Source organism: Macrobrachium nipponense, chromosome 7 (genome assembly GCF_015104395.2).
Source record: "Macrobrachium nipponense isolate FS-2020 chromosome 7, ASM1510439v2, whole genome shotgun sequence".
NCBI classification, from domain to species: domain Eukaryota; kingdom Metazoa; phylum Arthropoda; class Malacostraca; order Decapoda; family Palaemonidae; genus Macrobrachium; species Macrobrachium nipponense.
In genome coordinates, this window is record NC_061109.1 from 50,180,086 (window position 1) to 50,205,671 (window position 25,586).

Here is a 25,586-nt window from a genome sequence, read left to right on the forward strand (position 1 = left end):
CTCTTGGATTTTATTTGGAACTTCTTCAATTATTTTCAAGATATTTTTCATTAGATTTGTTCCAGTTTGAAGGATTATATCCTTCTAATATATCTATGAATGCTTTTGTATCTTTTTGGTTAGGACTGTTGCTGATTTCATAGATGAGAAATGCCAGTTCCCTTCCTGCTACCTCATCGTATTGCGAATCTGCTAAACACGCTAAATTTGCGCCATTTTTTTTTCCGACAATTGGAACTCACTACCAACTTGATCTGATATACAGTATTTCCCTGATAAACTAATAACTTAGTATTCGCTTTAATAACATGCTATTTTCACACTAATCTTATCACCGACAGTTCACGAACACTTCTAGATATTTCTCAAATTCTAGTCGTATGTTAAACTTGTGATATCTGTTGATTAATCAGACTGTGCGCGGTAACGTCTCACCAAAGCAAAAATTGAGAGAGAGAGAGAGAGAGGGGGGGGGGGGGGGATTTTTTTCCATGGGCCTTTAACAGAGAGAGAGAGAGTGAGTGAGTTTTCCATGGCTTCTAACTACAAAGAGAGAGAAGGGTAGGAATTTTTCAATAGCTTTAACAAAGGAGAGAGAGAGAGAGTGAGTGAGTTTTCCATGGCTTATAAATACAAAGGGAGGACGAGAAGGGAGGAACTTTCAAATTAGGCTTCTAACTACGAGAGAGAGATGAGAGAGAGTTGATGATGAAAAAGAGAGAGAGAGAGATTTTTAAAAGAAAATTTTTTAAATGGCTTCTAAACTACGAGAGAGAGATGAGAGAGGAGACGGAACAGAGAGGAGGCAGGCTAGAGTGTTTTTCTTTTTGGAGAGAGAGCGAGATGAGAGAGAGGAGAGGAAGTTTTTGTCATTTATTGCTGTATAACATAATTAAACAGCAAAAATGACGAAACAAGAAATTTGAGTTAAAAAATTCATAAAACAAGATATTTGAATCCTTAGAAAAGTATATTTACAAAACCTTCGAGCTCGGCCTTTTGGTAACGAGTTGCCAAGTTATCTAAAGACAGATAGATAGTTATCAAGATAGACAGGCAGTTATGGGCCATTTTTCGTTAGTTACTCTCATGACATCTTCGGCGATTTCCCATCAATTCTACCATAAAAATAAAAAATATATATATATATTTTTTGCAAGATCGGGGTTTTAACGCGTTCAGAATCGTTTTACGAACAGGAGACTTCTGTTTAGCAACAAACAATGACAAATTGATGTCAAATTTGACGGCAAAGTGATAAAATGCGTCGGAAAATGAGACTGGGTAAACAAATAGGAAGTAAACAGCGGGACACTTAGGTTGCTTCTGACAAAACTTCTTGGCCTGTGAAGAGTGGTCCTTTTTCCCGGAGGTCTTGACTGGAGAAGTCCTCAAGCGAATGATGTAGGTACCATCCTGAAAATGAAACAACAATCCTATTTCAAAACTGAAAATTAAATTACAAGTCTTTCGCCAAACACAAAACTTACAAAGAGTACGAAAACTAAGTGCTAAGTGCAAACACAATGCCCTTGGATTATGAGTGATCTAAAAAGTCAAATGGTATCAAACTTCATAATTGAACAACATGAATATAAATTTTTTCTAAAAATGTATAGGAGCCTAAAGTGAAGCATACTTCTTACCTCTGAATGAAATGGGAATGCTGTAGGCCTATTGACCTCAAGACATCACGTAGACTGTGGCCTATTGCTTTATACGATTTCCCCTACGCAATGTTTTGATATAACTGTAATAAAGGCGAGGAAAACTTATGAAAAACTGACTGGCGAAAGACCAATAAGAGGTAAATTATTTTGTTTCTTAAAGAAACATATCTAAAGACTTAAACATGTCCCCCACACTTTTTCAGATTCTCAAGCTGATATTCAACTTACAGGTGGTCATAAAATTGCAACATCAATCAGAATAGACATTAATATCGTATATAACATATATTCAACCAGCTATTTTTGATGAACACTATTTTCAATACAGTAGGAGATGAGGTATCAGGGTTCTTGTACTTAACAAAACCTTCTGAATCTCTAACCAAGGGTAACGTGACGCCAAAATAATTATCGAGTGAATGTGGGTACCCATTCTTACCCTGATTCCCGAGTCTGAAGGGAGATTACTTTCCAGACTTAATACAATATCACTGCTGTCCGAATATCTGATTACCTTTGCTCGTTGTTCCTATCTTTTTCATAAGTGCTGTTTACCTTAAATTAGATTTTTTTCCTTTTAGAAAACCCTTATTATTATTTTTATTTTTATTCACAGATCCCTTCATGAAGAACATGCCCAAAATAGCTATGGATTGCTAAGCAAGCTTCCGAAATATATATTGTCCATTTGTCCGAAGCGAGAGAACACATCACGGCCATTCACAGCAATGACGGCAGTAGTTGGACACCAGGATAAAGTGAGCCCAGAAAATAAAGGAAATTAATTGGAAGGGTCTCAGTATGCTATTGAGAGAGAGAGAGAGAGAGAGAGAGAGAGAGAGAGAGAGAGAGAGAGAGAGAGAGAGAGAAGAGAGAAGCGAGAGAGAGAGAGGCAGGAACTGAGATAAAGCAAAAGGAGATTAATGAACTGCCTTATACTAACAATATGATTGAACAGTGAATAGTTGAATTGAAGTTGTTACTGCATACTACCATTTCTACGAGAAACGCACATGGCCAAATATGCGGTATTCAGCATTCTCAAGCAATAACTTTCATCTTTTATCATTAGACCTATAAAGCAAAAGGAGGCTAATAAACTGCCTTATACTAACGATATGAATGAATAGAACATGTTCCATTGAAGTTACTGCATACTACCATTCATACGAGAAACACATGTGGCCATATATGCGGCATTCCGCATTCTCAGGCAATAACTTTCATCGTAAATCATTAGACCTATATGTTCTCGTCACAAGAAAATATTAAGATCATCAACCAAACTAAGTATTCGGGATAAATCTCTACAAAATATTGGTCTACACAAAGAAATCAAGTTCGTGAACCGATAAAACTATCCACACTTGCAATTGTAAGAGAAAAAATACCGAAAGAATTGATTGGTCAAATATAATACTGGTGCTATTTTGCCCTGTTGTCTAGGTCACCTGCTCCGAGGTGCTAGTATTACACATGTACGTAAACATGGCAGAAGCTCCATTTGGGATGCCTTGTTTTAGTACCAGCCCCCCTCTGGGATCAAAGTATTAAATACACCCATTTCTGCATTCTGTGGTCGACAAGCCAAGTACCAACAGTACTTTAAAATCCTCAGTCGCTAATAAGCGAAAAGAATCAATTGTAAAATCATCTTTCACAAAAATGTCTCTCAATCATTTTTCAAAAGTGAAATACTCCACCAAAACTTGATTAAACATCGATTCGGCTTCATGTCAATTGCCAAAGCCATGTCTAGATCATTATCCTGCGTTATAGACGGAATATGGGGCGTAACATTGGACGGCTATCCTTTCCTGTGAATTCCACAACCGATATGATTTGTTTTGACTAGAGCAGATGACCTGGTACCAATAACTTGATAAACCAGAGTAGTTGGGAGGCTCTGAAAAAGAAACCGCTATTGCAAATAGACCAAACCACTGTTTCAGGCTATATCAGTACATAGGAGCACAGTGTAATGCATATTCTAGTCAGTCTATACTTGTACCAAAAGCCTAGGTACCAAAAGCCTAGCTATTCCACACATGAATTTCTCCAGTTCATGACTTGCCCTCTTCTTAGAGTAATCTTAAAATCTTCCTTTATTTTAAGGTATAATATCGTAAAGCATTTCCAATTAGCCCAACACCATCAACATTCAAGGGTCGTATGCCTGCTCTGTGATACGTGTCAGTGCTCTATGAACCTTCAAGTATTAAAAGGGAATGCTAGTATTCCTTTCTGCATTTAAAATACCTTTTTACTCATCCTTGTATTTACTACTTCACTTTGTGTCACTTTGTTTGGTTTTATGTACAGCCCCCACAGGGAGGATGGACAAGTTCCAAGAATTTTTTCAGTCAAGTTTGTAGGCTCCCATACAACCTTGAATTATTTCAAATACTTTAAATTCAAATAAAACTGTCGACATCCGTAAAAGGCAACAAGAACGATACTGCCACTGACACTTTGAACGTTTTTCTCATTATTAATAAAAAAAATCAAGACAGGTTAGCAAGGTGCACAATCGATCACGAACTCGACTAACAGCAAGGTACGATCCAAGATTCAGTCTGCACAAACGAAATATTCGAGATACAATAATTAACCTACTGAAACGCAATCAAGTCTACTGAACAAACTTGCAGATTATCAGCTTGGGCCGCAACTCTCGCTGGATTCAGTGTTGGAAAAACCAACACTACACAAGAGACAGTTTACACTAATACAGCGAGAAACACTAAGTTGTCCTCTATCATAAAAACAGGAAGTTTAAACCCACCAGGTACGTACTGCCCCATGAATCAATTGTGAGGTGAAGGCGGAAAGTTATGTGGTAGAAAGAAAATGAAGGAGGTACAGTAAAAGGAAAGGAATGGGTTGCAGCTAGGGGCCGAAGGACGGTGCAAAGAACCTTAAGTAATGAGCACAATGCCTTTATCCTACGCTGTCTTCACTAGCACAGCCGTGGCGGATTTAAGGGGCGGGGGGAGAGGGGCACCTGGTCACGTGGTCCCCTGGATATGAATAAGAGTACATTTTTTTCAGTAAATCATTATTAGTAGCAAAAATTTGCTTAATGATTATTCCAACAACAATAACAATTATGCAACAACCAAAACAACAACTATACTACTACTACTGTGTGTATGTGTATATATGTGTGCATAATATATAAATATTGATATACACCCGTATGTGCCGTGTGTGGAAACATGTTACCGATATACTTAATACTCATGTGTGGCCCCCTTACAATATTTCTAGATCCGCCACTGGCAGCCATCCAACAGACCTATTGTCCTCCCCAAAACACTTTTTTTGTTCTTCTAAACGCCCTACCAGTATGGCAATTAGGTAACCATGTTTACTTATCGATTCCCTACCAAAGAATACACATACAAAAGGTACATACCACATACGTAATCAGTATTTTTGAAAAACAAGTGTCTTGTGCTTTTTAAAAGCAAAACTAATACTTATCCTCAAGATAAAAAAATAGTTAAGTACTTAACTCGAAATTTACGTCAGTGGCATAAACCTCAAATGAAATTGCAGTGCAAAATAAAAAGGACACCTCCAGCTAAGGGTTTACCCTAGTTCGCAAAACACTAGCTTTTCCTCGATCAAGTGACGTCAGCCAATACCTGTAACAGCTTTGCAGAAGAGCAAAAGTACCCGTATAAGTTACTGGTCACATTGCAATATAATCAGCACATGCAATCCGTTGGGTGATGACACCGAAATTCACGGACAGATATCACTTCGGACAAAAACACTTCCTGTCTATTATGTGAACACCAGGTTTCCCAGCAAGAAATCAAATACGAAAAAGGCAGTACTGCATATCTCGGATTTTTCAAAGAAAGTGACGCCCTTTGCGGCGTGGTTAGTAAAAGCCCATTGGGAAATACTCCGTAAAACCTTAAACAAAAGACTATCATACAGATAATGACACCCCCCAAGAAATATTAGTCCTGAATAACGACCCCCTAAAAACCTTGGGGTCACTGTCTAAGATTTAAAGATCTCATTACTCAACTATCTTATAAACACTGCTGATGTGAATGAAAATAAATTTCCGACCATGATATCTACGCATTTCATTTTGGAGTCTTTTGGACGAAACAGCAAACAGTTAATCTCCTACAGTAGTAGTGTCACTTCCAGGACCTGTGACGTCGAGAAATAGCTGAGGGGCAACCTGGCCTCTATAAGACTATTTGGTCTGTTAGCGATACAATATCAAACTGGAACACCTATGAAGCCAAAATTTGTAAACAAGATTTTTCAGATTTTCGACAAATCAAAGTCATTCTAAAAAAGGTTGGCATAAAATGGTCTGGTAAAGGCATGGAAATATTTTCTAACGGTTGTGGCGCAATATTGAGTTATAATATTCTCATGAAGCACTCGTCCGATTAAACTGTTTGTTTCTGATTGCCTGGTGTTTGGTGTATTGTGGCGGTCGGTACCACAGTGGAGGGGCAGATGGGTGAGGGAACGTCATCACCACCACCCCCAAAAATGAATTTGTTAATCCATAATGGAAACTTTCCGGTTGTGAGAGGAGCTTTCCAGTATCTCGTTACTTTATTGTTAAACCTCAAACTCCGGTCTATTAAAAGTTTTTGCCCTCTAATCTCTGAAATAGCAAATACCTATAAATATTCTTGACACCAATCGGCTCCCTTACTAACCATAAACAAAAATTGCAAGGCGAGGGCTTTATGCGATCAATACTTTGGTGCTTCCGTGTGTTAAATATTCAAATCCTCGATGGACAGTGACCAGAAAGGAGCATTGTAAGTCGCTAGATTCCTACTGAAATCAACACAATTTCCCAAACATTCGTTCTAACCCACTGGATGCGTATGCCGTATTGTATACGCTATACATTCTTCATTTTATCCTATATACTATACGTACATTTAAACATCTGCGTAGATACGTCCAAGCTATGGCAGGGCCACTGGCAAACATCACTCCTAAATCAAGGTAAAACCCCTGCCTCAGCACAAGTCTAGGAGACTTTCAAAGCAAATGAGTCCAGGCAATTCCTCATCAGGAGTACTTACGCCTTTGGTGACCAAAGCACGGTCTCCTTTCATCGAAGCAGAACGCATCGTCTGCTGAAATTGTGGATTCTGAGGGTCGGATGGCCAATTTGAAGAACACCGGTCAAGCACTCGAGGCGAATCGTTTCTCTCGCCATCAAGGGAGTTAGTCGAAGAGAACTGACACCTAGTGGCCACTAAGGCAAACTTATTTTGACAGTCCGTTCTTCAGAATAGCCCATAGGAGTACAGGTCACTAATTTACATAATTTTCTTTTACGTACAGATCGTCTGGGTAGAACTAGGGATTAAATTATGAAAATCAAGATTTAAATGAGATGACCCATCTTCCCAAAGAAGCCTTTCATTATTTCAAAACCAGATCTCTCCTCCATGGAATGCATTTGTCTACGTGACATCTAGATGTCGTATTCATAAACACTGCGGGAGCACCTGTTATATATATATATAATATATATATATATATATATATATATATATATATATATATATATATATATATATATATATATATATATATATATATATATATATATATATATATATATATACATATAAAACATAATTCATAATACCATTAATACAGCTATTAAACAATGTACGACATTGGATTACTCTTCATGTATTGCAACACTCTGCCTGAAGGTGAAAGTTTTAAGAAAGCTGCAAAAATTTAGTCTACTTGAAGCTACGGAGAGAATGCTTGCTTTCCACCTCTGCAAGCAGGTAGGAACACAAGCATCTCGGATGAAAGTTCTACTTGCTGACTTATAGAAAATCATTCAAAGTTCACATTTTCTTGCCGAGCTCTCTGGTTCTCTGCGAAATGTCTCTCGATGAAGTCAGGTCTTTTGGCACCCCCTTCTCTCAAATTCTGTGGGCTTTTGACGAAAAATTGAGGCCTTCTTGACTGGGGTTTGTGATTTTAACTTAATCACTTAGTTTTCATAAAAGTTTCTGAGTTTTAGCCAAATGTGTGGTATTTAGTCAATACATTTTGGTTCGTAGTCGAAAATTAATTGAAATTAAGACCCACAAGCTCATTTGAAAAGCATTAAGTTTGTATTGTTTGTTAGTTTGTATGGTCTTTTTACGTTGCATGGAACCAGTGGTTATTCAGCAACGGGACCAACGGGTTTAAGTGACTTCCGAACCACGTCGAGAGTGAACTTCTATCACCAGAAATACACAGCTAGTGATAGAAGAAAAGTATTTGGTATCCACAGCAGACGCCATGCCCTAAAGGAAAAAATTAAATACAAACACATTAGTAAAACAACAAGGAACGAGTTGATTGAAAGACGTCGATAGAAGTGGTATTTTTTATTTATTTATTCGGGAATATTTATCACAAACGCTTTTTGTGCTTCCTAACATGACGGGGCCACCCGCGTCTCTGGACAAGAGAGGACAGGAAAGACCCCTTGGTCAGAATCTCAAAAGAAAATAATAATATTTGTCCAATAGCAAAACAAAATAATATAATAATTGTAGGCCTAGCGGATCATAACGACGCACTAGTTCCAAAACAAATTGGAAATGTTGAAGCAACATCCTTATATAGTTTTTCTCTGGAGTGATAATTTGATCCTCACAGTGTTGGGAGAAACGCAACACACACATCTGTATCCTGCTCACGTTGGATACTTCACATAACACTTCGTAAAATTAAGTTAAAAATAATCTATTCAACGGCTCTCCAGAGAGTTCACTAACAGCTTAAAACTAACCAGAGAGAAGAAGGAGAAGAAGAAGGAGCAGAATAAGAAAGCTTCAGTAACGTAAGGGGCGTGAAGCTTTTAATTCAACAATACAGATATCTTTTTTTACTTTTCAAACACACTTTCATACAAGCCTATACATTCTCTCTTACACAGACACACGCACACACAAAAGACAAGCAGACGCACTCACACGCACGCGCACATCTCGCTTCTGTACCAGTGAAATGGACAATCAATATTGCATAAATAGGTAGGGACGAAGACTGGAATTTTGTCTTCAGAGCCTTTGCTCAAGGTTGAAATTGGGTGGGAGGAGGTAGGGAATAGGGGTGGGGTGGGGAGGGGGGCGAAAGATGAATAAACTGATGAATAAGCTAAGGGCAATATCAAAAGGATGACTAATCTAATGAAAAAAAGTCTGAAAAAAATATGCATTTCTGAAATATTAAATCTGCATGCAAATTTTCTTTCTTGCCTTTGCTCAGAGAATGATAATTAAAAAGTCCGACACGATCTCCTATTTGGTCGTAGCGAGTTTGCGAAAGTAATATATGATAAAAATCTAATCGCAAATAAGGAAATGAATAAAAATAAATCACATGGATGAATGATGAGAAAAATTAAATAAATAGCCTAAAATTTCCTTTCTTACACATAATATAAATGTGTGTATAATTACCAAGAACAGCTACATATCTGTGATTAGTTAAGCTATGCAACCCCTTTTGTATCATCTTATTCAACAAATCATCTTCTGAGACTGTTTAAGAATCAGAATTTGCATCTATTCAATGTGCAAAACCTAGGGGAAGGGGAGGGGGAGGGGAGAGGAGGAAACAAACAGGGCTTCACTACTGGCAATAAGCGCAGTACTTACTGTCACACAGCGGAAAATATATTCATGGCTAGCTGACATAAATAATAAGTTCCTGTATGTGGATGTATATCCGTCATGGCTGGCATCCCTAACACAGCATTGCACATTGAGAGGACGTGAAAATCCACTCATAAAATATTCCTTGTGGTAAAATGTATCTTGACAATAGTCATCTCAAGGCCCCTTGATTGTCAGTCCTTTATAGTGTGAATTCAGATAGTTTGGCTCTAGTCGAGAGGAACATTACAAGAACGAAAATGTAAGCTGTTTACAACCAATAATCTCGTTGGGGAAATGCAATGACTGCTGTCAGGAACCACTCGGGATGTACCCTAATATTTTCACAGTTTCCCTTTCAGTTTTACGGAAGTGACGCAAGCAAAGACTACCAACAAGATCTAGTATCTATCCCAATTAGTGACTGATGAAAAAAATAAAAAATAAAAAACAGAAATTGTTAACAAGAAGCCTCGTGGTGGCTGACTGCCTTTGGCCCCACTCAAGTATGGTAGGGATATTTTCACAATAGAGAGAGAGAGAGAGAGAGAGAGAGAGAGAGAGAGAGAGAGAGAGAGAGAGAATTTGGTACAGACCTTCAGGAAGCAACACACCATTTTTCTAAGAGGTATAAAACTATATATGTCTCTGTTCCACCCTCATCTGGAGAGAAAGAGAGAGTGAGAAGGTTTTCCTGATTTACTCACTGCAGAGACTAAAACAATTTTCTTCAAATCACATAAATAAGCTGAAAAAAATCTTATGTGTAAAAGAAATATGATCAGAAATCTCCAAAGACGTTGTACAAAATGAGTACCGGTTCCTTATGTCTGCAAAAAAAGAATATGAAACAAAAGGCAAACTACAAGCGAAGACATTTCCAAGATGGTTTCACAAGGTCACCGATTCCAGACTTGGGAAGTTCCACATAAATAAATAAAAATAATTCACGTTAACATTTGTTTGGAATGTCTGGAATGGTCCTGGATTCCTATGGAATGGTCCTGGATTCCTCTGGAATCAGTGAGCTTCTGTGAAACCATCTGGAATTATTTCTGTACAGTATATACAGCAACAGACCACCTTGCACCCTAAAACAAGCAATGCCATAGGAACCAAAAGGTATTATCATTGAACTAAAATACCTGTGTGTATGATCTATAGGAAGATGCAGGTCAACAACTCTGATGTAAATAAAATATCATGAAAAGTAATAGCATTCACATACATGTGTGTGAGTTTTTTTTTCATATGAAAATATGAACCTTAATGTAATGACACATTGATAATCTGTAAATGGTGTTTATAAGGAAAATCTTCGTTTGGGTTCAAGTGGTCGTTGAAATAAGGCTTATCAGTGACAGATTCACAAGGGAAAAAAACTTAAAATCAGTGTAATACAGTTCAGTGGTCATTTTAAAAAAAGATAATTTTATCTTAATACTCCGAAACAATGTTTGTGTCAGTGCTATTCTTGTAAACGAAGGTACTTATGTACGGCAGTCAAATGCAACTGGGGTTAACCCCAAGTAATGCAAGATGGGGTTCCCGTGGCTTGATCTATCCTGAAGGTCTCGCCCTCAGCACAAGGACCCTGCAAGAAGTGTTGGTAACACTTCTCATCCTCGCTCCAGTAATGGGTAGTCATGCCCGCATGACAGTCACAGGATAAGCGGTGGGTATCAGAATCCTCGACGACCAACTGGCCCTCTGGGCAAGGGCCGCGCGTCAGGCGCTCGTAGCAAGTGGCGGAATCTCCGTGTAGGACGTGGGAGGTGAAGCAGTTGCACTCGGTCTTCATGGAGGTCTGGTTAAAGCTGAAGTACATCCCGGAGGGACAGGGGCCAATCGAATGCTGCTCGTAGCAAGAATCGTCTTCGGCCCAGAAGTAAGGCGTCCAGTCCTTGCGGCAATGGCAGCCTGGTTCGCCAGTGTTGGGGTCGAGGTAGAACAGCTGACCTGCTGGGCAGGGCCCACGAGAGTACTGGCGGTAGCAGCGTTGGTCGGGAGTCCAGAAGAACCAGTTGTCATAACGCGTGCACTGGGTCTTGGGCTTGCAGACAGCGACGCCGGGCTGGGAGAAGACGAGCCAGTCTCCGTGCTGGCAAGGGCCTCGGGAATAAGGCTCGAAGCAGTGCCCATCAGCCGTGGTCACATTTCCAGGCAGGCATTTGCATTCCGTCTTCAGGGTGTCGAGGTTGCGCAGGTAGCAGTTGATTCCATCGTCGCAAGCGGTCTGATCGCAGGGACCGGCTGTGTTCAGTTCGTAGCAGGAGCCGTCTTCTTCCAGCATGTACCCGTCGCGGCATTCACAGACGGGCTCCAAGGTCCGGTAATCGAACTTCAGAAGGTGGCCTTTGGGGCAAGGACCCTGCTCGTACAGGGGGTAGCATCGCCCGTCAGCGCGGAAGTAGTGCATGACCAGTTCGGGAGAGCAGGAACAGAAACCAGCACCTGCGGGTGTTCTGCCCATGAAGAGCTCGCCGACTTTGCATGGACCTTGGGTGTACTCCTGGTAGCAAGCGCCGTCTGTCCACCGTGTCCAGAAACCAGGGCATCTGAAATGAAGGGGAACTGTTAGTTACTGACTTTTAGTTTCTAATAATAACAATAATAATAAGTATATATAGAAGGATTCATTGGCTGAATTTCGCCATCAACCCACGACCAATCATAATTCAGCCCATTAACCAAGACACCTATAATAATAATAATAATAATAATAATAATAATAATAATAATAATAATAATAATAATAATAATAATAAGGTAGTAAATTGCATACTATGTAAAAATATTTTTACGCAGCAATATAGTTTACTCTATAAATGAGGGTTTTTATTACACAAACAGTTTTTCAAGGGATTGTAAATTTCTTAGCAATAATAATAATAATAATAATAATAATAATAATAATAATAATAAATATAATAATAATAATAACAATAATAATAATAATAATAATAATAATAATGTTTCTTTCTTCAGTAGCTTTAAAATAACAAAATTTTACTGTTTGAAAAATAAATTGTAGGAATATTTAACTTATTACTGGAAATTCTGATAAGTACTTGATACATAATTCTCAGAACTGAGAAGACTTCATTTTCAAAAAGAAAATACTTTGAAAACAACGAAATTTGTTCATGAATGAGCCTTGTAATTTCCGTGATCGTTCGCAGAGAGATGAGTAATTTATCTAATTAACTTCATACATTGATAAATGAGTTTGAGGTCTCAATGAGACTGCATTCTAGTTAATATCATAAATGCATAAATGAGTTTTCACTTTCTGTTATGTGGAAATGTAGTTCACCTTTATTTGACATTTGACATGCACCGATTACCTAGAAATACTAGTTTTGGCCATCAGTGGTAATCCCTGTAGTATTATAGTAGATATCAGGGGTCCTTTGTTCCATAGGATGTCGTGCAGTTGGAGCTTCAGAGGTTCAAGCGAAGATGCAAAGTATTACTACCCTAATACTACTACAATTCAACCTGAATTTTAATATTTTACTTACATTTTTATCTATTCATTAATTTGTTAATTTATCTGTTTTTCTAATAACTTCCGTTACTTCTTTCGAATGGAGACCATATTCTTTGGAAGCTTGAATTTCAAGTCAGTGGCACCTGTGGGCTTTTTCCATGTGAATGGGTTCATACTCTGAATAATGATATAATAAATAGAATAATATCATCAGTATTGGAATCTGCCTGGGTAACGGGCACAAGCAGAGATTTGAGAGTAACCAATCAGAAGCAAAGATTTGAGAGTAAACAATCTGCAGAATATGAAGAACACAAGTCGCGTTCTTTCCAGTAAGGATTAAATAAGACCCCTTTCTTGAACACAATTCTTAAATTGTAACTGGTGCCAGTGACCTGAGTGGTCGTGTGGCAAGAAAACTCCCCAAAACAATTAATTCTTGAATTAAAATCTCAGAGATTTCCAGTGCAACTTCTGCAACAATGTATCAAGAATTAAACTCAAGTAAAAAATGGGTCTTACTTTATCCTCTATTACTAATTTTCTGTTGTCCTTAGGTCAAATTACAAACATTCCAAGAAAAACTAAATGCATGTAGAGATGTTGACCTCAAGCAAGAAATAAGGGGAAAAACAAAGGGAGGGAACTTATTCAAACACCAATCAAAAGCAAGATTCAGAAAAAAACAAAGGGGAGGAACCTTACTCAAACAGCAATCAAAAGTAAGAGTCAGGAAAAAAACGAAGGAGGGGAACCTCATTCAAACAGTAATCAAAGGAAAGAATCAGGGGAAAAAACAAAGGAGAGGAACCTTATCTAAACACCAATCAAAAGCAATATTAAGGGAAAAAACAAAGTGGAGGAACCTTATTTAAACACCAATCAAAAGCATGATTAAGGGAAAAAACAAAGGAGAGGAACCATATTCAAAAAGTAATCAAAAGCAAGAATCAGGGGAAAAAACAAAGGGGAGGAACCTTATTCCAGCAGCAATCAAAAGTGAGAGTCAGGAAAAAACAAAGAAGGATAGGAAACTTATTCCAAAGCAATCAAAATGCAAGAATCAGGAAAATAAAAAAAGAGTATTTAAACAGCAATCAAAAGCAAGAATCAAGAAAAGAAGCAAAGGAGAGGAACCTTATTCTAAAGCAATCAAAGGCAAGAAAAAAAAAGGGAAGGGAAGAACCTCATTCTAAAAGCAACTAAAAGAAAAGCAAGAATCAGGAAACCAAAGCAAAGGAGAGGAACCTCACACAAAACGTGACCAAATCTAGCTCAGTTAGGTAATCTCACGGGAACTGACCTGCATTCGGCGTGACCCGTCTCGTTAGCCACAAGCTGTTGACCTTGTCCGCAAGGCCCCCTTGTGAACTCCGGGTAGCAGAGCCCCGTCCCTGGCCAGTAGACGTGGTAGTCCGCACAAACGCAGTCCTGCTTTCCGTCCACCACCACGGCCTCGAAGCCCGCTGGGCACGGCTTCAGCTGCCTCTCCCGGGCGGGCACAGCCGCCCCTGGGTCCGTCAGCGCCGCCAGCAGTATCAGGATACTTGTTATTCTCGTCCACATCCTGAGGAGTAGGATTTTGGTTTTATAATCTTTCCTAAATACATATACGTATAAATACATCATACACAAAGCATACTTGTTATATAAACTTTCCTTTTCTCATACAAACACAAACATATTTAAATATGTATAAATATACACAATGAGAAAGTTTAAGACAGAATAAATGTGCATAAATATATATGAAAGGGATATCATTACAAATATTTTTGAAATCTTATAAGTAACCCATTCCAAATGCTGTTATCAAAGATCTCATATTATTCTCGTAGAGTTTAAAGATATATAATTTCGTAACACTGCCTTAAGAGATTATTTCTTTCGTATTACTCTCACGCCCATTTTGCATATCATATATATATATATATATATATATATATATATATATATATATATATATATATATATATATATATATATATATATAAATCACCATAACGTGATTGGAATATTTTGAAGTAATAAAAGTCCACATCTTACGTAAGTGTGGACTTTTATTACTACACACACACACAAATATTTGATGAATGCTGTCATCTACGCCAGATCCTGAAATTTCAGAGGTCATACGAGTTCACTGGCCTCTGTGACCCCCTGTTATCCGAACAAGAACATCTCACTCTTTCCTGGCATATTCCGAATCTCGGACATAACCATCTGGGCAGACTGAAACCACAATCATTCATATCCATTTGAATAAGAAACTCGTGACCTTGATTTAATCCAAAACCTATGGGAAAGGCAACTTAGTACTTAAGCATAGTCTATGGGATACATAGCCACCTAACTTAGCCTATGGGAAAGGCACCTTAATAATGCCCAAGCTTAGCCTATGATAAAGGCAACTTAGTGATATAGACCACTTAACGCCCTGACTTGGCTATGATAAAGGAAACTTAACCACCTAACTTATTCTATGGGGGAGACAACTTAATACCTCATCCAAGTTAGGTAATGGGATTGGCGACTGACTCGCTACCTTAGTGAAAGTCCTAACGATTTCAATAAATAAAAAAATAAAAAAATAAAAAAATAAATATTAACTTTATCACTTACACAATTGTTCTGTGCATTAATAAGGATACTTGACAATGATGACTGTTAGTCCAGGAACGCTTGTAACTTTAAAAAAATATATCTCCGCTATATACCATCGAGTTTCAATGAGGTTCTGTTAGTAAGTAAATATATATATAATATAATAGATAAGTTAATAAATTAGGATAAATAAATATATAAATAAAATAAAACAGAAAGGCATTGCAAGGGAAAAGAGAATGGAAATCAACCCAGAAAGAACCAGATAGACTCTCTCCCTCTCTCTCTCTCTCTCTCTCTCCCCACGTGGCTTAGGTGCTTATCAAAATTAACAACTTTTCTTAAAGCTTCGTACGTCGTGTTTTATAGAGCAGCGACCTTAATAGGTATTATTTTGAAAGGCAAGAGCTTGATGTTACGTAACACTGATGCTTGATATCTCGTTGTTACTTAACACAGAACAGGTTTGCAATACTTACTCTACTCAATACATACATACATACATACATACATACATACATACATACATACATATATATATATATATATATATATATATATATATATATATATACATACATACATACATACATACATACATACATACATATGTGCATACATATGATAGTGGATATATCCAGTCGAGAAAAATTGACGATATGAATCTCAAAAAAAAAAAAAAAAAAAAAAAAAAAAAAAAAAAAAAAATGCTTTATTTTCATACTTACTCTGTTTATTGTGAATAAACGAAAATTTCCTCTTGAAATCTCCGAACTCGGTCAGTAAATTTATGTTCTTTTCGACGAATTACTATTAGAGGAGTTCTCTGTTGAAACAAAGCCGTTTGGTTCTTTGTTAAAATGAAATTTAGTTCTCACTGAATTCTTTCAGTCGACTCTGAACTTTGTTGCCCGGAAACCTCACTATGTCACCACTTAATTAATCTCTCTCTCTCGCTGTTCAAATCGCATTTGTTTCTTTTCCCGAGAGAATAAAGCCTACTTCATTCCTCCCACGATTAACCACATCAATTATCTCGTATATCTCTCAAGTTACAGCCACCGGTCTCTCCGCTATCAACGAGGTCATTGGCACCACCTGCTGCAAGCCAACCAGACCGAACCGCTGTCAAGCCACTGAGGTCAATTCACTTCTCCTAAGAACGTCACCGAACTCGAGTTACAACTTTCGGGGCCGAGATACGGATATATAAAACGAGACCCTTGCCCTGCCAATACTCGTGGAAGACTAATGCCACTTGGCAGCGGATGGCGCTTTTAAGTACAGCAGCAGCTCCCCCTCTTAGGTCGAGTTCCAAGTAGGAAAATTAGCTGGGAGGAAGAGAGCGCAGACCGTTCTAGGAAAACCCCCGCCAGCCAGCTAAGCCAGCAGCAGACTTCCCGCGCAGAAAAAAAGCTTGGCACCTCGAAATCTCTCTTTCTTCGCGGGCTGGCCTCCTTTTCGCCGTTCAACCGCAACTCAGACCCGTAATCGTTTCTCTGCCTCCTGACGAATTGAGGTTGAAGTTCCAGGAAAATACGTGACGGACGACGATCCTTCCGATACCAGCCCCTCCTGGGTCTATACCTCTTCCTCTTCTTCCTCTTATTCGATTTCGCACTCGAGAAGTCAAGGACGGGAAAAACGCCCTCCTCCTCGTTCGAGGAAGAATCTCCCATTATAGCTTCGCTTTCTCGCGTCGTTCCTCTCTTCTCGGAACGGGCAATGTCACGGACGTCCGTTCCCGTCGTGTTCCAGCGTAAATTGCGAGGTCGAGATAATACATTCTTAGGAACACGATCGCCGAATCGGGCATACTACACGTTCTGGAAAATATAAGATTGCCTTGAACGCCGTCTATATCTGTTTCTGGAGTTCGTAAATTTGTAATGACACTAATCGTTTTTCTAGGTAAAAGATTTCTATTTTTATGAAATAGACGAGGGTTAATTTTGCCGTCTATATCTGTTTCTGGAGTTGGCGAATTTGTGATGACGCTAATCGCTTTTCTAGGTAAAAGATTTCTATTTTTATGAAATAGACGAAGGCTAATAATTTTTTATTTAACGAACGAACACTGGCTTTCTAAAGAAATCTATAAGATATAACGAATTGTCCAGACAAGGACTGAAACAAAAGCTCGCGACAGCTTACAAAAAGGGGAACAGTCCTATCAACAACGAACTAGTAAAAATTTCGCCAAGTTTCTTTGGTGCAATCGAGTTTTCTGTACAGCGTAAATCAAGACCAACGAAAACAGATGTATCTTTCGGTGGTCTTGGTATAACACTGTATGAGCCACGGCAAATGAAATGTTAATCACGGCTCTGATGGCCTGTCCTATATCGTAGCCAGAAGCACGTTTATGGCTCTAACTTTAACCTTAAATAAAATACAAACTACTGAGGCTAGAGGGCTGCAATTTGTTATGTTTAATGATAGGAGGATGGATGATCAACATACCAATTTGCAGCCCTCTAGCCTTAGTAGTTTTTAAAATCTGAGGGCGGACAGAAAAAAGTGCGGACGACAACGCCGCCACAATAGTTTTTTATTACAGAAAAATAACAACTGGAGGAAAGCTACGAGAATAATTATAAATCTACATCAACAGACGGAAGGAGAGATGTTATTTATGTTCACAGGGGGGATGCCATATTCCTCCCCAAAAAACTCTGCTTGTAAGATTTCATGTAAGCTCAAACCGGTCTCAAGATCGGATAAAAGTGGGCTTTATTTGTGTAGGTTTGACTGACATCAGCGTTGGATTTTGCAACATACAACGAGGACCTTAGAATGAGCAACGGGTCATAATGAGGCAAGACAGTCAAGAGGGTGGTTTTATATATATATATATATATATATATATATATATATAATCATTGTATATACTATATATATATATATATATATATATATATATATTATATATATATATATATATATATACATACAATGTAGGCTACATTTGTGTTTAAAGAGAGAGAGATAGAGAGAGAGAGAGAGAGAGAGAGAGAGAGAGAGAGAGAGAGAGAGGAAGGACCAGGAGGAGTAACTTCCCAACTTCTGAGAGAGAGAGAGAAAGTATGTGAGAAGTGACCACTAAAGACAGATATTTGACCTTTACAAAAAAAAAGAAGAAAAAAGTGCAGTACTTTACAACTTGCGATGATTAAGGGGTTCCGCATCAAGTCCGGTATTACTTTCCATTTCGTTGTGGAATTAAGATAAGTCTCTTTAACATATTATATGTGTATAGTTATATATATTATATATTATATATATATATATATTAATATTATTAATCTTATAATAATATTTATATAGTATATATATATAATATATATTACTTTAACAACAGGCTAGTGCCTCAGCAAAAAAAAGCCAGCTATAAATAGACCCATAATTGAGGTCGACGTCCAACACGACTATTTATATAAACACCCAGAACAGCACCTTCAATCTTTTATTTATTTATTTTTTTTTTTTGGACAGACTTACGATCGTGAGGATCGAAAGCCTAAAAAAAAAAAAAAAGTCTAACGCCTAAGAATTAAGTAACAGACTTAAGAACAGACTTAGGCCTCAATTCCTACATGCGTCCAAATGCAGCGACCATTTCCCTGGCATAAGGCCAGCAGCACCGTCTATAAAAGTATAACTCTCCTCCGCTTTCGACAGACAACGCAACCGGCTGGCTATCTATCTATCTGTGGTGCCTGCCTGCCTATCTGCTGCAGTTGCTGCTACCTGTCACCTGTTCCTGTTACCTACCTGGGCTTTTCTTCGCCTTTTAGAAGCCGCCCCTCGCAGGAGTCTTCTTGGGGGACCCAAGAGAGGTCAATGAACCTCGCACCCCGGAGGACCGTTATATGAACATCCAAGGAACGATCGCTTGCCTCCCATCTCTTGCGGGAAGCAGTTCTTGAATTGTGGGAGCGGGGGTGGCGGGTGGGGGAGAGGGAAGAGCTGGGGAGGGAAGGGAGGTTGGCGTTGGGAAGGAGAGAGAGAGAGAGAGAGAGAGACAGAGAGAGAGAGAGAATTTTACTGTTGAGTAATGAATTTGTATATGGTGTATGAAAATCGTATTGTATGTTTATGAGAGAGAGAGAGAGAGAGAGAGAGAGAGAGAGAGAGAGAGAGAGAGGAATTTTACTGTTGAGTAATAAATTTGTATAAGGTGTAGGAAAACCGTATTGTATGTACATATGTGTGTGTGTGTGTGTGTATGTGTAGAGAGAGAGAGAGAGAGAGAGAGAGAGAGAGAAAGGGCAGAGTTGCTTGGTTGGCTGGTGGCGAGTTGTTCCTCCAGTGACTGGGCTCAGTGACGTCACTACTTTCACTGCCGGGGAGTTGGACTCAGTGTGAATACAAAGTAAGAATAAAAAGAAGGTGAAAAAAAAAGATAGCAGACGATGAAAAAATGAAATATGTATCAGACACGAAGAGAGAAATAGGCTTAACAACTATTTCTACGATTGATGAAGGGGTATGTCTAGGAAAATGGCAGTCCGCTGAGAAATATAATTTTTTGAAACCTGCCATTTTTTCTTTTTTCTGTTTAAATATGAAAGTACGAATTCCTTTTCCTTTCTGAAGTGCTGTCGGGAATTTTAAAATTTTTACGCGCACGCACACACACACACATACAGAGAAAGAGAGAGAGAGAGAGAGAGAGAGAGAGAGAGAGAGAGAGAGAATTTTGAGTGGGTTTCCCATGGGGAAATTTCTTTAATTAAACCCCGATATTAAGGGATGCACGCAGGAACAACAGGTCGTGCTGGCATAAGGCCAGCTTAATTTCACAACTGCTACGATGCCTCACCTGTGTCAAGTTTTTCATAGTAGCATAAATCTACTGATGTTACTCATTACTACAACTAATATTACTACTACTACTAGTACTACTACCACTGCAAATAATAATAATAATAATAATAATAATAATAATAATAATAATAATAATAATAATAATAATAATTAACCTTAGGTAAATTTAATACGGAGAGAAAATGCATTCACAAAGGCGACCAATTTCATATGCGGATTAAAAGTAGTCAAACTTAGGGTCAACACCCTTCTTATAAAACACTGAAACTTTCCCTGACTCTTCCAACAAGCCATGGCGCTCAGGTGAAAGCGGCAACGAGTCACAACAAGCGCCCCCCACCCCCACCCCCGCCCCCTAATTCCAAAAAACTAGGAGAGTAGTAAGTCATAGTGAAAGAACTCGCACAGGAAAGGAGACAGACGAAAGAGAACCTCTTGACGTATCGTTTCGTGAGTCGTGACTGATTGACTGACGTCTATCTGGCGATATTTCGACATCTGGCACCGTCGCCGATGCTAAGTGGTTCTTCCTAAAGAGACCGATCGATCAAAGAGTGTCACGGAAGTAGCTACGTCATAGATAACTTTTACCCTGAAGATATGACGTCAAGAGGAAAAGATAGATCCGTTTCGTTTCTTAGAAAGATGTACCATGCGGAAGGAAGTGCACTGAGAGAGAGAGAGAGACAGAGAGAGAGAGAGAGAGAGAGAGAGAGAGAGAGAGAAATGAGCAATCCAAAAGCCATTTGTCATATGGGCTGGAGTGTTGATTTACATATGTCACTGATGAAATGAATTAAGATTTTGAAAGCAACGCAAGACAAACTATTTCAAGCCACCAACGAAATTGATTTCTTTACGATTCTGTCCGAAATTGATGAGAACGATTTCAAATGCAAAGATAAGCACGCAATAAACAAAAATAAATAAATAAATAAAATACAATTGGAATTTTTTTTTATAGAATTTCCCAAATTTTTGCTTTATGTTACAGAAACTGTTCTTTTAAAACTCCTCGAATGAAACCTTTAGGAAGAAAAAGGTTAAAAACTAAATTTGGACATAGATGTGCATAATGAATTAGTACTTAAATATATATATATATATAGTATATATATATATATATATATATATATTATATATATATATATATATATATATATATATATATTATGTATATATATATATATATATATATATAATGTGTGTGTGTGTGTGTGTATGTGTGTGTGTGTGTGTGAGTGTGTGTGTGTATTTAAAAGAACAGTTTCTGTAACATAAAGCAAAAATTTGGGAAATTCTATAAAAAAAATCCAATTGCATTTTATTAATTTATTTATTTTTGTTTATTGCGTGCTTATCTTTGCATTTGAAATCGTTCTCATCAATTTCGGACAGAATCGTAAAGAAATCAATTTCGTTGGTGTCTTAAAATAGTTTGTCTTGCGTTGCTTTAAAATCTTAATTCATTCATCAGTGACATATGTAAATCAACACTCCAGCCCATATGACAAATGGCTTTTGAAATGCTCATCTCTCTCTCTCTCTCTCTCTCTCTCTCTCTCTCTCTCTCTCTCTGTGTGTGTGTACTTGAAAAGTAGGGAAAAAGGTTAAAATTTAATTCTGGATAAGTTAGTATATATATATACATATAATATATAGATATATTATATTTTTAACATATATCTATTATATATAATTAATATTTATATTATATTATTATTAGATATTTATAATTATGGACTTGTAAAATTACTAAAGAGATCATCATAGCTATCAATAAATAATATATATATATATATTATTTTATTAGTTTATTATATTATTATTATAATATATATTAATATACATATATAAGAGGTAATTACCCATTTTAACCATCCTTGGGTGCAGGTTATTCCAAAGGCTAACTGAATATTTACGAGTATGCAATATATATACATATATATATATATATATATATATATATATATATATATATATTAGTGTGTGTATACTTTTGAAAGACATATCCATCAGGGGAGGTGGAACGTACATCCTGCCTATGCCAACTCTCTCTCGAGAGACTGAGAGTTTCCAGCCCCGTGATTGGCTTATCAACAAAAGCCAATCAGCAGCGTCGTAAGGAACTGGCCCTGACATCAGATGCACGGTTGATGTGAATCTACTATAGATGTATGAAGGGAGTATGCAGAGTGATTTCAGCCACAAATCAACAGTTCCAGTATGAATGGGACTATGACTGTTTTCTTTGGTTTACATCTAGAGCCACCCGCAGTGCAATATATACATACATACATATATATATATATATATATATATATATATATATATATATATATATATATATATATATATAAAGGTATAAGCCACGAAGGAAAAATAAACAATGGAGTTTCTGAAAGACCTTTCGACTGAACGTCCTTTACTCAGCAGACAAACTGAGTTTGTCTGCTGAGTAAAGGACGTTCAGTCGAAAGATCTTGCAGAAACTCCGTTGTTTATTTTTCCTTCGTGGCTTATACCCTTATTTATGGATTTATCACGTTCCAAACTTTCGTGATTCAGTTATACATATATATAATATAATATAATATATATATTATATATATATATATGTATATATATATATATATATATATACTATATAATATATATATATATATATATATATATATATATATATATATATATATATATATATATACGACGACGCCGATGACCACGCAAGTGATGAAGGTGACGATAACGATGACTCGAAGGAGTAGCGTCGTTGACTTTCACTTTCGAAGACGGTCGAGTGGACGAGAAAGCCGAAAAAAAAGGCGCCTTCCTTTTCTTCCTACTGCAGGGCATTGGCGGGTGATTCTTATCGATTGAGTGGTTTAGTTTTTTTTTTTTTAATTAAAAAAAGACGTTTTTTCCTTATGTGAAGTGAATGACAAAAAGGTCTGTTTTGAATAAAATATTTCAGGATTTATATTTTGATTTGTCATTCTAACATAGCTTTAGTATTTTTAATTTATTTTAAAGTAGGTTTTTAATTGGGGGAAGGGGTGTTAGCAAAAACCATTAATGAACCTTTACCAAAGGTCTATTTTGAATAAAATATTTCAGGATCAATATTTTCATTTGTCATTCTAAAAATAGTTTATTTTAGTATTTTTAATTTATTTTAAAGTAGTTTTTTTTTCGGGGTTGAGGGGGTGTTAGCAAAAACGAAGAATGAACCTTTACCAAATTGATTTTAACTTCAATGAGTCTTTTCATTAGCATTAATTAACAACTGTGGAAAATATGCTTTACATAATAACAGTAATATAGACGATAACATTTTCCCCTTAACTTGGCTTTAATTGAGTTTAAGCGGAGTTTAACTTTCCAATTTTTACTTCACCAGAGAAAGCAAATAATTTCAAATACCGGAATCTGCAACATGATTCATTTCAACTTTTATCATTTAATTAACAAATGGTTGACGAAATCTTCCACTAGAACTGCAAATCAATCAGAAGGATTTCGAACAAGTTCACTCAACCGTAATTTTTGTTTTGTTTTGGTAAACCCAGGTAAAATGTGATGTCCTTCAATAGCCTTTGGGATTTAGAATTAAAACAGGAATTTAATAGTTCTTGAAATGGTTTAAAAGTCGCGATTATAAAACCAAAAGAATTTCACTGCACCAGTGGATGAAAGTAAGATCATCTGCACATATTATTTCTGTGCGTTCGTACATTCGCACCAAAAGACACGAAAGTTCACACATAAATGCGCAGGCACAATCACACAAACCTAAAAGTACACGCTTTCCACATTTCTCTCTCTCTCTCTCTCTTTCTAACACACACACACACACACGCACACATATATTTATATATATCACCCGCTCCGTTGGCTTAAAACGCCTCATTGGGACCTACTGCCGCTTACATCATACTCCAGAGAGAGAGAGAGAGAGAGGAGAGAGAGAGAGAGAGAGCAAACGAAAAGCTGCTACAATATCGAACTCTCATCATTCGTGCAGGGTACAGGGCACGCAGCTACTTATGCTGATTTATCTCTGAAATTCAATTACTTGTTTCTTGTTTAGAAGCTACGCACGAAAACGGCCAATACTTACTCGCTTGCAGACGTGGGCCAGGTTGGTAATGTTTCGTTGCAGAGCTGTCAAAACCCAGAAACTCATTCTGGGTCAAACGGGATCCTTCGAAAGCTTTCTCACAGCGTCCCACAGTGACGTAGTAGGATATTCAGTGATTCATGGTTTCGGCCAGAGGATTCTTTTCGTTTTTATAATCCCTATTTATTTCCTACCGACTGAACAGTTCATGAAGTTACAGATACCACTCTTTGTAACATTTTAAAAATGTTAATTTCCCTCATACGAGAAACTAGGCTGCGTTTTTCGTAGGATTATGAAACATGCACCGGTCAGTACACTTATTTCTTCGTCTCCTTCTTCTTTAAACCTTCGGCTGAAAACTCTTTTATGGACAGTCAACGGACATAAAATTCAAGTTGGCTTCGAAGGGAAACCACGAAGAGACGAGCCTGCAAAATCAGGCTCAAGTCACACCAACTTTCGAGAACACGCGGAGCAAATAGGCAAACTATAATCTCCCAGAGAAGCGGCGCCCTTCTGTGTATGTACTACTCCGGCGTGATTATGACCACTACTGTTTCTATCCACCTGCTGCTGTTGCTGCTGCTGGCTTGGGGCAGCCGACAGGGAGAGAGAGAGAGAGAGAGAGAGAGAGAGAGAGAGAGAGAGAGAGAATCCAGCCAACCAGCCAGCGAGCCTTCAGTGAAAGGGTCAGTCGAAGAGCCAGTGAATGTTTTTCAGTCCGGATTACTCTCTGCTGCTGCGCTGACGGATTTTATGCCCGTCACGTTCGGCGTCGACGGGCGACGCGGCAGGCAGAGAGGCTTTCGACGTGCCGCTTACACAAGAGATTTCCAAAGGAACCCTTTCCTTCCAAAGGATCTCATGCAGCCGTGTCCTCTACGCTACTGCAGGACTCCGTGAGCGTCGAATGCCGTTTTTCAATAATCACGGGAACTTCAACCACTCGACGAAAACTTCAAATACACAAAAATAAACTCGGACGAATAAAGGGCGATTTGAACCGCAGCGCCGCACTGCTGAACGCGTCCACTGCTAAACCTCAAATGAGGGAGTCCACTGCAAGTGCGCGCACACACACACACACACACACACACACACAGCCTCCCTCTCGCAGGTTGAAGGACAGATTTAAGGAAGCGGTTGGGTGATCTCCAAGGACTAGCCGAACAGGGATAGCAGAAGGA

General features: G+C 37.9%; 1 protein-coding gene and 1 long non-coding RNA gene across 4 annotated transcripts in view; both read right to left on the reverse strand.

Moving 5' to 3' along the window:
- Positions 1-871: 871 nt before the first annotated feature.
- LOC135217686 (uncharacterized) lies at positions 872-6,893 on the reverse strand. The gene is made up of 3 exons (XR_010315163.1): positions 6,752-6,893; positions 1,647-1,750; positions 872-1,416 (listed from the first exon to the last, which is right to left on the reverse strand). It is a non-coding gene; the product is annotated as an uncharacterized LOC135217686 (long non-coding RNA).
- A 1,166-nt stretch (positions 6,894-8,059) lies between these two features.
- Positions 8,060-25,586, reverse strand: part of LOC135217371 (uncharacterized) — a 205,326-nt gene continuing 187,799 nt past the window's right edge. The window contains exons 1-3 of one of the 3 annotated variants that reach the window (XM_064253215.1): positions 24,397-25,449; positions 14,146-14,409; positions 8,060-11,907 (exon numbers count right to left, since the gene is read on the reverse strand). In XM_064253215.1, the coding sequence (XP_064109285.1) occupies positions 10,869-11,907; positions 14,146-14,408 (1,302 nt within the window). In that variant the 5' untranslated portion in view covers position 14,409; positions 24,397-25,449 and the 3' untranslated portion in view covers positions 8,060-10,868. Of the gene's footprint in view, positions 11,908-14,145; positions 14,410-16,174; positions 16,734-24,396; positions 25,450-25,586 lie in introns of those variants that run through there. The other 2 variants (XM_064253216.1, XM_064253213.1) reach the window with 2 other exon arrangements.